We start from the raw sequence: 12,576 nt of genomic DNA, 5'->3' as shown, positions 1-12,576 counted from the left end.
CATTCCTAGGCGTCTAAGATTTCTTTTAAATGAAAACTGATTTTTGTCTTATCATGGACCCAACAGAATATAATCTGAAATATTTTGTTGTGCATATCCTGTGCGTAACACAAAAACTGAATCGGTAAGTGTCGCATTTGTGATAGGTTGGAGACTATATTTATGTATTGGTTCGTAAAATCCTACCAGCATTAGGACCCAAAGGTAAAATTCTATATTACCCAGTTATAAGCAGTAGTTTTGGTGTTTAATCAGATTAGCAAATATTGACCCTCGTATGTGTTAGAAAATGTGTAACTTATCTGAGGAAGTATCGGCTATATATTATCATGTATAAACTGAACGGTTGGTCGATGATTTTATGCTTCAGTGCTCATCTTCACTTCTTTCTCATCTAATCATGTCTTTCAATTTTAAAATATTTAAATAAACTAAAAATGAAATGAAATTGATTTGTTTCGCGGTGTTTTTATTTTTATTTCAATTGATCAATGGAATCCATCAGCTCACTAAAGATCATCACCGAAATTTGCGTCGATCCCGTAATGTTCTTGACATATCCGACTCCATCGACCGTATAGTTCCTGTTTAGACATTTGCCACAATGTTTTTAGAGTTGTCCACCCTTTCTGTGCCGTGGAGAGTACATATTCAGCATTTTCTGGGTCGTTTTCAGCAGAGTAATCTCCCATCACTAAAGACTGTGCAAATCGTGCACACACACACTGTTTCAGCACCTTCAAGTCTTCTCTTCCAAGTAAGAACTCTTGTAAAAAGCCGGCAAGTGTGTGACCTCCAGCGTCAATGGGGTCAATGACGTCACTTTCAAGTATGACGTAACACATAATGATTGCAATCTCAAAAACGTAACAAGAGTACACAGAATCTCCAAAGTCAAGGACTCCTATAACGTCATATTCTCCATTGGTAGGTTGTTCGCTCACAAGGATGTTGTAGTCGTTCACGTCAGCATGTAATGTTCCTATTAATAGAACAAAGTCACTTTACTTTCGAGATAAAGTTAATAATCTACCGTATAAACTGGATAATACTATGGGTATCATCGGTTTAAATAGTTCATTTCTACGTCCGCAAATAGATGTTTTTACGGTTGACCTATAACTTAAGGAACGACTGGATAGTTAATGGAAATAAGGGAATACTATAAGCGATCAAAAATTAGTGCACAAATTTGAATTTGTGGATACGAAATATTATTGCTAAGGAATGAAATAGTAAATGATAATAAAATATTTTACATATATTTACATAATCATTATCACCACATATAAATAAAACATGTCCAGATATATTTGGCGTATGGGACACTACTGACACATAGTTCTGAATAGTGGGCGAAGTGCAAGAGTGATTAGACGATCTCCTACCGACAGGTTGCACAACCCCCATCATTCTACTCATGACAAACTAAATATAATTATATATAATAGTATGTACGTATGCATCATAGGCAATATATAGCAAACTTAATAAAACAGTACAGACAACAAGAGCTGTTGAAGAACAGCAAAGCTCGCCTATTCAGAAGAAGTTGATGTTCAAGTATTTACTATTTAAACATGGAAATATGACAAATGAACAGACTCAAAAAAACCTAAAGAGCCCCAAATTGATTGTATTATCACGTTCAGCATCCATACACTTTAGGAAAATAAAATCATAAACATTTATGATGACTTAAGCTTAAACAATTGACGAAACAGAAACTTGCTCAAAAACTTTAACATGAAATGGGACGCCAACGCTGACGCCGACGCCGGGGTGACAACATTAGCTCCCTCTATTCTTCGAATAGGCGAGCTAAAAATTAAAGTAAAATACTAACCATCATTAAATTCACCTGTTTGATATAATTATAATATTGTTTAGGAACGAAAAAGTATTGCTAATGAATGAAATAAGTTTGCGTGGGAAAGAAATAGTATTGCTTTGGAATGAAAGAATTTTGCTTGGAAATCAATATATTACTGCGTTGAAAAGAAATGGTAGTTTCGAAAAGAAACAGTATTGCTTAGGAACGAGATGTTATTCTATGGTCATTCATGGGACATTTATTTCCTATTCAATTTTGTTTTCGGAATATACACTTTCTTCTCCATGTTCAGTGTTTATGTGAGTATTTATGTGAGTGTTTAGTTGTTTTGGTTTATTTTTATTGTAGTACAATTGTTGAATTTCGTGGGTGTAAAATTTCGCGATTTCCTATTTTGAATTTTTTCACGGGGGTTTATTTTAGCGAATTATCTTTCTAGCATTATCAACTCAAATTCTTGTAACACACTATAGTAAGTGAAACCATGATATTGATAAATTTCGCGAGGTATTAAATTTCGCGATTTCGAATGGACCCGTGAATCAAGCGAAATTAAAAAATATCATCAACTATACAGAATTTTTGTAGAAGTAAGCTAATCTCTCTTCAATAAACAGACACGCTATCTGCGAGGTAGCTTACTGTCAAAGGAACGTAAGTCGTATTGCCCAATGGCAAAAAAAATACGTTTGAATTATCCTTCGTTATACAAACCTGATTTGAGAAGGTTATAGTTCTTTGTGACGTCAGACTGGAAGCTGTGTATGACATCCTGTATGAGTCTGGATCTGTCCTCGTCCCGTATACAGTAAATGAATCTCCGAAGATCAGAGACTTCTGTTAGATTCCAGATCCGGCGGTGTCGAGTGTGTGCCGGATGCTGGAAGTCCTACGTAGTACAAACATGAATAATCAAGATTGATTGTAGAACAAATTAAGGCATAATACTATGTTTAAACTATTGATTTGTATATGTGACGGAGGCATCATTTTGTCACTGGTTTCTCCATGATACCAGGAGGACGTAATCCGTAAACTTTATTTACATGACCCAATATACCTGTATATATGTAAAATAAAGAAAACTCGACACATTCTTTTAACGATTTCACCGTGTCTATACGGCTCTTCTTTGAAGAAACAGAATGTGTCCAGTTTTCTTTATTTTACATAATTTTCCGTCTGTAAGGAGCATTTCAAATTCATTGTCATTCTATATACAGTATATTCATCTGTACATATAGTAAAAGCCAATGGTTACTTGCGAAGGTATTCAAAGATGCTCCACCACTGACCAATGGACTTTTTTTCTCAATCAAAAACAGGAGCAGACGATCTAGTATATTTTGTTTCTCAATCAAAAACAGGAGCAGACGATCTAGTATATTTTGTTTCTCAATCAAAAACAGGAGCAGACGATCTAGTATATTTTGTTTCTCAATAAAAAACAGGAGCAGACGATCTAGTATATTTTGTTTCTCAATAAAAAACAGGAGCAGACGATCTAGTATATTTTGTTTCTCAATAAAAAACAGGAGGAGCAGACGATCTAGTATATTTTGTTTCTCAATAAAAAACACGAGCAGACGATCTAGTATATTTTGTTTCTCAATAAAAAACAGGAGCAGACGATCTAGTATATTTTGTTTCTCAATAAAAAACAGGAGCAGACGATCTAGTATATTTTGTTTCTCAATCAAAAACAGGAGCAGACGATCTAGTATATTTTGTTTCTCAATCAAAAACAGGAGCAGACGATCTAGTATATTTTGTTTCTCAATAAAAAACAGGAGCAGACGATCTAGTATATTTTGTTTCTCAATCAAAAACAGGAGCAGACGATCTAGTATATTTTGTTTCTCAATAAAAAACAGGAGGAGCAGACGATCTAGTATATTTTGTTTCTCAATAAAAAACAGGAGCAGACGATCTAGTATATTTTGTTTCTCAATAAAAACAGGAGCAGACGATCTAGTATATTTTGTTTCTCAATCAAAACAGAGCAGACGATCTAGTATATTTGTTTCTCAATAAAAAACAGGAGCAGACGATCTAGTATATTTTGTTTCTCAATCAAAAACAGAGCAGACGATCTAGTATATTTTGTTTCTCAATAAAAACAGGAGCAGACGATCTAGTATATTTTGTTTCTCAATAAAAAACAGGAGCAGACGATCTAGTATATTTTGTTTCTCAATAAAAACAGGAGCAGACGATCTAGTATATTTTGTTTCTCAATCAAAAACAGGAGCAGACGATCTAGTATATTTTGTTTCTCAATAAAAAACAGGAGCAGACGATCTAGTATATTTTGTTTCTCAATCAAAAACAGGAGCAGACGATCTAGTATATTTTGTTTCTCAATCAAAAACAGGAGCAGACGATCTAGTATATTTTGTTTCTCAATCAAAAAAGAACAGAACAAAAGAATTTGTTTCTATAAAAGGAGCGATCTATATATTTTGTTTCTCAATAAAAACAGGAGCAGACGATCTAGTATATTTTGTTTCTCAATCAAAAACAGGAGCAGACGATCTAGTATATTTTGTTTCTCAATCAAAAACAGGAGCAGACGATCTAGTATATTTTGTTTCTCAATAAAAAAAACAGGAGCAGACGATCTAGTATATTTTTTTCTATCAAAAACAGAGCAGACGATCTAGTATATTTTGTTTCTCAATCAAAAACAGGAGCAGACGATCTAGTATATTTTGTTTCTCAATCAAAAACAGAGCAGACGATCTAGTATATTTTGTTTCTCAATCAAAAACAGGAGCAGACGATCTAGTATATTTTGTTTCTCAATATCAAAAAAAACAGGAGCAGACGATCTAGTATATTTTTGTTTCTCAATCAAAAACAGGAGCAGACGATCTAGTATATTTTGTTTCTCAATCAAAAACAGGAGCAGACGATCTAGTATATTTTGTTTCTCAATCAAAAACAGGAGCAGACGATCTAGTATATTTTGTTTCTCAATCAAAAACAGGAGCAGACGATCTATAGTCTAGTATATTTTGTTTCTCAATCAAAAACAGGAGCAGACGATCTAGTATATTTTGTTTCTCAATCAAAAACAGGAGCAGACGATCTAGTATATTTTGTTTCTCAATAAAAAACAGGAGCAGACGATCTAGTATATTTTTTTTTCTCAATAAAAAACAGGAGCAGACGATCTAGTATATTTTGTTTCTCAATAAAAAACAGGAGCAGACGATCTAGTATATTTTGTTTCTCAATCAAAAACAGGAGCAGACGATCTAGTATATTTTGTTTCTCAATCAAAAACAGGAGCAGACGATCTAGTATATTTTGTTTCTCAATCAAAAACAGGAGCAGACGATATAGTATATTTTGTTTCTCAATCAAAAACAGGAGCAGAAGATCTAGTATATTTTGTTTCTCAATCAAAAACAGGAGCAGGCGATGTAGTATATTTTTTTTCTCAATCAAAAACAGGAGCAGACGATCTAGTATATTTTGTTTCTCAATCAAAAACAGGAGCAGACGATCTAGTATATTTTTTTCGGTTACAAAAGTTACTTACTTTTACACCATTACCACCATTGAAAAGATTGATCTTCTAATTTTACTTCGGATAAAAATAGTAAAAATAATTCCATTGTATCCCGAAAAAATCGGTGGCACTATGTCCTATATGGAATGAAGTACTGATTGCACATGTACCAAAAGCAAAATAAATTATTTAATATCATTTGTTTGTGCTAAGTAGACATACATATATATACACGATTGAACACTAATTATTGTTCAAATAATGAGTTTCATTTCTACTCTGTAGGCGATGGACCATCTTTAAAAAAAATGGGGAAAAAAACTCAAGACTTTGTCTCAAGGCCTTGCTGGCTTCGGGCGTCTTCCTGTGAAAGCCTTGCGGCATTCTTGCATCTAAATTCTGATACACAGTTGCAGAATTCCACATCACTTTAAAGCCATTAATATATGTTGGTGAAGTGGTTTTGTCTTTATAGGGGTGTTTACCGTGAGAGCGTTGTCTAGGCGGCCCGTCATGTTGCCTATCTGAGTCAGTAATGAGGTGGTGTATGGAACACCTCGGAGGATACGGCCCGGAATGTACTCCAGCAGCCGTACCAAACACTGCAGATCTGAAACACATCGGTTCATACATTGATCGTGCTGCATTACTTTTTTAAACAAACAAACATTTAATGCCCCAGACTTGATATACATCTGAAGGCTGCCAAGGATGGTACCTTGGGGTCAGCCTTCAAAGATATAAACAAAAGTCACCACACAGGATGGCTTTCACTCACCACACCACTTATATATATGTATGATAATGACTCATCACATTCATCCCATTAACATTGACATTTATCACAAACAAAAAATAAACATCACTTTCACTGTCATATAAGTCAGTTATACTTGAAAAAAAATAATAATAATAAATATGATATCGGTCATATTCTTGTAAGAGAAAAAAAATCATTTCATATATACATACCTACACTCATACACACAGTCACAGTTAGATACATACATACATAGTCACATACATACATACATGCAAACAGAATGTATGTCCATATACACATACAAACCTCAGCAGATGCATACATCTTTCTCTCACATGTGTGTGGCACATAAACATAGTCAAAAAAACTAGGAACATTAACAAAAGGAAAGAAATAAAAAAAATAATAATAAAAAAACACAAAAATATTGAAGATACTTGTGTTGCCCTGGTCTCTTCTCTTATCAAAATATATATACAATGTATGATAATATTTAGTACATGTATTGCCATAATTTTTCTAGGGAAATTTCATAGAAGGTGAAACTTAGCTTGATGTCATTATTACTTTAAGATCCCTCATGTGAAAAAAATTGTAGAGATTTCCTGGTGTCGTCGTGCTGCTTAATTATCCTGCTCATGGATATACGAGGATCCGTTAACTTAAATTTGTAGAGTGGTTTTGTTTTCTTCTCAAATGAATTGAAGATAGGTAATTTCACGTGGTGCATCGAAAACAATAAGAAAACAGAAACCCGATCCGTGATACTTCGCTCGCATTTATAGATGGTAATGTATTTAATATACGATTATGTTTTCAAAATTGGATACTAGTATGGTACACTTTTGAAGAAGGGATATAAAGATTAACAGTTTTATGAAAAGCTATTACTAAATAATGTGCAATATCATTCAAGTTATTTTGAATGACTTTGACCTTTGTGTTTTGTCCTCCTAGAAAACTACCATTTATTGTTCAAATCAAATCAGTTTTAATACATGCTATAAAAGCATATATTTTGTCGATTTTTACTTTTGTCCTGTTGACATATACATGTATATGTCACGTACATATCAAACACTAATTGATTAATGCAAGTTATATGATATGGTTTGTGCTCTCCGTACTTATGAATCAGAAATGTCTTTAATAATTATATCCCACCAAAAGTTATTTTGAGAATTACAATACTTGCACTGCATAGGTTATTAATTTTAGGTACAGATGAGAGCTGGAAATACCTTTGGCATTTCTACAAATACAGTCAAATCATGAAGCCAAGAAGTGGTCTACAATTTTATGTAACATTTCTACAGTGTAATAAGTATTTTAAAAGTGATTTCTGCAGGTATATTTCTATTTAAAATATACATAAGACATTGAAAACAAGGATTTAATCGTGCATAATTTCTGCGTACTAAAGGCCTACCTTTCAGAAACGACTTTTAATTTTTAAAATGTGAATGCAAAATGAGATCGATAATTTTGTAGAGTCGCAAATTTATTAACTTACCGTTAATATTATATCTTTTGAAAAATGTGATTAAAATAAATAAAATGTTAATTTTCATTATGCGGGTTGGCTAATGTTTCCCACCATCGTCCTAAAGTACTGAGTTGACTCTAACTGCGCCAGACGGCAAAACAGCGAAATAAATCTCCACAGTTATCATATATTACACAGGAAATCTTGCAAACCTTATCTTAGCCAATCGATATGTAATATGTTTTTTCTTATGTAATTAATGCTTTTCAAACAAAAATGCTCCAGAAAGGTAGTGGGCCTTTAATTATAACGTTTATAAGTCATCATACATGTTTGTCCATTTGAATCCTCAGCTTAAAGGGACATGAACCTAAATGAACCTAAACGTTTGATTAAAGGGAGTGTCACATATCTTACTAAATAGCACAGTGGAATTATTGAATAAATAGAAAGGAAATTCCATATTTCTATATTTTGGAGTGACCCGGTCGAGAAAATGTGCGGAGTGAGATAAAAATAGAAACATTGAACTTTAGTGACCTTCCACAATGCACTGGACAAATTAAGGAAAGGTCAATAATCTGACAGGTCAAAAACGTTGTTGAAGCGAACACAAACCAATTCCGATAGAAAACAGAGTAGGGCAAGGGTCAGTAACTCGCGCGATTGCGAAAGGAGGTAAACATGGATTGCACCAATGCAAGGTACGGGACAACTTTTATATGTAGCATTTTAACGAGAACCTCCCTTCGCAGTTCTCCATCGAATGAAAACTTTCGTTTGACTTTCGATTTGTGTCAATTTAACGCTAAAAATTGTTTTATAGCGAATATTAACAAATATTTACATTTCCGCTTTCTCTTTGCTATATAACCTTACCAACTGCGAACTCGTTTACACTTGCGTAAACGCCGTGGTTGACGCGCAAGAATACAAACACCGGAACATTGACTTCCGCAAGTAGTGTGAATGCGCATCCGATTAGGCCTATTGTATCTGTTTGACAAATCTTCAATATACTGCATGTATGAATGTATTTGTAAATCTTCAATTATATACCAGCAAATAAAATTTCTAACAAATATTGTATAAATGGGATGAAAAATATATAAAGTTACCATGGAACTTGATTTTGTGTTCTTTCTGAATTTTACAACATTTCCAAATTGAAGCCAGCTGTTCCGGGATTCCATCAATTGACCAGCTGTTTCAACAATCGTATTTCATTGACAAAGCAGAGTTTTATTTTATTTAACACTTTAATGAAATGGTTGATCGAAATGTAAATATAAGGAATGATTGTTATTGTTTGTTGTTTACTGGTGTGTAAACTGCATTTTTTGTACAGATATTTCAACATGAACGAGCGTCATTTAAAATATCTGTACAAAAAATGCAGTTTACACACCAGTAAACAACAAACAATAAAAATCATTCCTTAAATATAAATTACAATTCATAGGTCGACAATTTAAAAGCTTCTAAGAATATGGAAAACGAATGTTCCTTGCCATGTCAGCAATTATAGCCTTTCCTTGCCGTGTCAGCAATTACAGCTTTCGTCTTGTGTTCCAAAAAAAGAATATTAAACGGTCTTTTTTTTGTGTTGGTATTCCCCTTGTTTTCCTGACGTTTTAGATAACCAATAAATTCTTCAATAAACATATGAAAATCATATCTACACATACAAATGTACAGAACAACTTATTTTGGGTTCATGTTCCTTTAATTCATTAAACCTTCTGTTCAACAGATTGCTGTGGGTAAATAACAGCTACGGCACATGTAAATATATATCAATGTTTAATACTTGAAAGGCGAGTACTCAAAGGGTCATCGACTTGATGAAACACAATTACAAAAAAATGAATTACTATTATTTTGAAGATGTATTGAATATTAATTTGTATCATCATTAATGATGTAATACATACTTATTTCACTTTTGCTTCTGTTCTGATCGCATGGGAAGCTTTCTAGCGACATCAATTCTCCGTTGATATTTTTGACTGGACGAGGCGTAGAGATTCCCTTTTCTGCCACATGTAAAATCATGCCGTTCTGGGCCTCTTAAATGTTAAACAAAAATTACTTCAAATTAATTCTTTAATTTCTTTAATTTTAAACTAAACCTTTTTATACGCCAGAAAACAACAACAAGACGGTCACCTGAGTGCTGCTACAGAAAGAGCATTGCAAAGTCGGTTAAAATCTGTAAAAAGTATTTACGAATTTGAATACACTTTAAAGTTGAACCTTCGTATTAAAATTTTTATTTTTTGTTTTTCATTTTGATAGCGTATCAAACCTTATGCTTAAAATTCCAATTTGCTTTGCCAACGTTAAACAACAAAATCAAACTAGAAGTCAGTCAGTGTCAGTGATTTTATAAATTTCACTTTTTAATCTATGAAGATTATTCCTATTAAAACTAAGCAAATAATGTTCATAAATGTGTTTTCCTACATAAACTATAGTCAATTTGACTCCCTCCCCAGGGGAAAATATGAAATCCCAGGGCCATGAAATTCACAATTTTTGTAAAGGGCCTTAAGACCTTCCAATCTATGAAGAGTATCTGGTTCCATCAAATCGGTGAATTCAGAAGAAGGTTATGAAATTTTAGCCTATTTGACACCTTTTGGCCCCGCCCCTAAGGCCCCTGGGGGTCGGCCAAGACCAATATGGATATGACGATAAAATGCTATCTCAGGCTAAATATTCCAACCCAGTTTGACTAATTTGATATGAAAAATAAGCAAATAACATTCATAAATGTGTTTTCCTATATAAACTATAGTAAACTTGACCCCCTCCCAAGGGGGAAACATGAGACCCCAGGGTCATATAATTCACAAGTTTTGTAAAGGCCCTTAAGACCTTTCCATCTATGAAGAGTATTTGATTCCACCAGTTCCAGAATTTCAGAACAAGATTTTTGAAGTTTTAGCTTATTTGACCTCTTTTGGCCCCGCCCCTAAATCCCCTTGGGGTCAGTCATGGAAAATTTGTTAAAAAGATTCAATGGCCATTTCATAGGGATAATTCTGACAACATTTGACTAATTTTCTATTATAAATGACCAAATAATGCTCCAAAATGTGTTTTCACTATATAAACTATAGTAAACTTAACCCCCTCCCAAGGGGAAACCTGATATCCCAGGGTCATATAATTCACAATTTTTGTAGAGGGCCTGAAGACCTTTCTATCTATGAAGAGTATTTGATTCTACCACATCTGTGAGTGGAGAAAAAGATTTTTGAAATTTCAGTCAATTTTACCCCTTTTTGCCCCTCCCACAGCCCCCTGGGGGAGGGGGGTTATATAATTAACAATTTTGATTGGCCTTATGCCTTATGTATTACTGATGTTTACAATGCTATTTTTATTATTGATGTTTATAATGTTGTTTGTATTACTGATTTTTACAATGTTGTTTGTATTACTGATGATTTTGTTGCTGTTTCGATGTGTGTGATTTTGGTGCTGTTTCGTTGTGTGTTATTTTGTTGCTGTTTCGTTGTGTGTTATTTTGTTGCTGTTTCGTTGTGTGTTATTTTGTTGCTGTTTCGTTGTGTGTTATTTTGGGGTGGTTTTTTTTCGTTGTGTGTGTTATTTCATTGTTGTTTCGTTGTGTGTGTTATTTCATTGTTGTTTCGTTGTGTTTTATTTCATGGTTGTTTCGTTGTGTGTGATTTTGTTGCTGTTTCGTTGTGTTTGGTATTTAATTGCTGTTTCGTTGTGTGTGTTATGTCATTGTTGTTTCGTTGTGTGTGTTATTTCATTGTTGTTTCGCTGTGTGTTTTATTTCATTGTTGTTTGGTTGTGTGTGATAGTGTTGCTGTTTCGTTGTGTTTGGTATTTAATTTCTTATCTGGCTATAATTAACTATAAGGTTTTACTTACCTACGTAATCCTCGTGCCTAGAATCAAGAGAATTGAGGACTTTCAACACGTAACCATGAAAACAGACATGAGTGATATGGCTGTTGGTAGTTTTCGTAGATACATGAATATGGTAATTTCGGTCATCGTAACTGTTCAGTTCTTTTCCGTCCAAAACCTCCAGATCATACAGGCGCTTACTGACCTCCTTCACAATGTCAAGGTCAATATAGGGTCGAATTATTTCCCCTGGCTTTACAACTGTTCTTTCATTTTCAGACATACCTGTAATGTTCAGAATCAACATAAAATATATCGGACCGACTCCAAGACGTCATTATAACCACTTAATCACTCTTGTGCAGCAGCGTTTATTAAAATAGGACGGCTTTTCGAATTTAGAAAATTAACGACCATGCGGCAACCAATCTTGGATTACATGTATATAAAACAAATGCAAATATAGTACCGCGTGTAATTTCAACAGTATATTGGTTTTTAGTTTGGAAACGTGGACGAACAGAAAAACAGACACGGTGTTCCGATGTAGTGCCCAATTCTTGTGTTTCCAATGTTGATTTCGCAAATTGTTTTGTTTTAATAAAATAACGTCCCTAAAAGTTTATAATGACACGCAATCGAACAGGTTTCTGTAATGACCTCCGGGATACTCCAATGGCTACTGTCACCGTCACTGTAGTATGCAAAAATAGATGAGCATTAAAAAGATTGAACAGTTGGGCGTCGTTCTCTGTAACCTTTAAAGAAAGTCTCTGTAGGCAAATGATTGATCTAAATGTACTGAAATGCCTTCAGTTTTACTATGATATATAATACGTATGGAAGGATCGAAATGGTGTTAGACACAACTGCAGTCAAATCGAGTTAGATAAAAAGTCAACAATAGACTTATAATGAAACTTTGGCAACATATGTGTATATTCCATAAAGAAGAAGCTATGATGACAATGTGGCATATGTCAGTGCGCCAGTGTGCATGCGCCAAGCGAAGAGCGACAATGCACTACGCGAAGAGCAACAGCGCAACAATGCGCCTTCGACAAACTTGAGTAAATTACATGTTTTTA

General features: G+C 33.9%; 1 protein-coding gene across 3 annotated transcripts in view; it reads right to left on the bottom strand.

Annotated features, from left to right (window-relative positions):
- Positions 1–448: 448 nt before the first annotated feature.
- LOC138335600 (hydroxylysine kinase-like) overlaps positions 449–12,576 on the bottom strand; it is a 38,155-nt gene continuing 26,027 nt past the window's right edge. For 2 of the 3 annotated variants that reach the window (XM_069284771.1, XM_069284770.1), the window contains exons 2-6: positions 11,510–11,773; positions 9,535–9,669; positions 5,837–5,961; positions 2,549–2,723; positions 449–982 (exon numbers count right to left, since the gene is read on the bottom strand). In XM_069284771.1, coding sequence (XP_069140872.1) covers positions 510–982; positions 2,549–2,723; positions 5,837–5,961; positions 9,535–9,669; positions 11,510–11,771 — 1,170 coding nt within the window. In that variant the 5' untranslated portion in view covers positions 11,772–11,773 and the 3' untranslated portion in view covers positions 449–509. Of the gene's footprint in view, positions 983–2,548; positions 2,724–5,836; positions 5,962–9,534; positions 9,670–11,509; positions 12,079–12,576 lie in introns of those variants that run through there. The other variant, XM_069284769.1, reaches the window with a different exon arrangement.

Source organism: Argopecten irradians, chromosome 11 (assembly GCF_041381155.1).
Source record: "Argopecten irradians isolate NY chromosome 11, Ai_NY, whole genome shotgun sequence".
NCBI classification, from domain to species: domain Eukaryota; kingdom Metazoa; phylum Mollusca; class Bivalvia; order Pectinida; family Pectinidae; genus Argopecten; species Argopecten irradians.
This window is presented reverse-complemented; position numbering and strand designations above follow the sequence as displayed.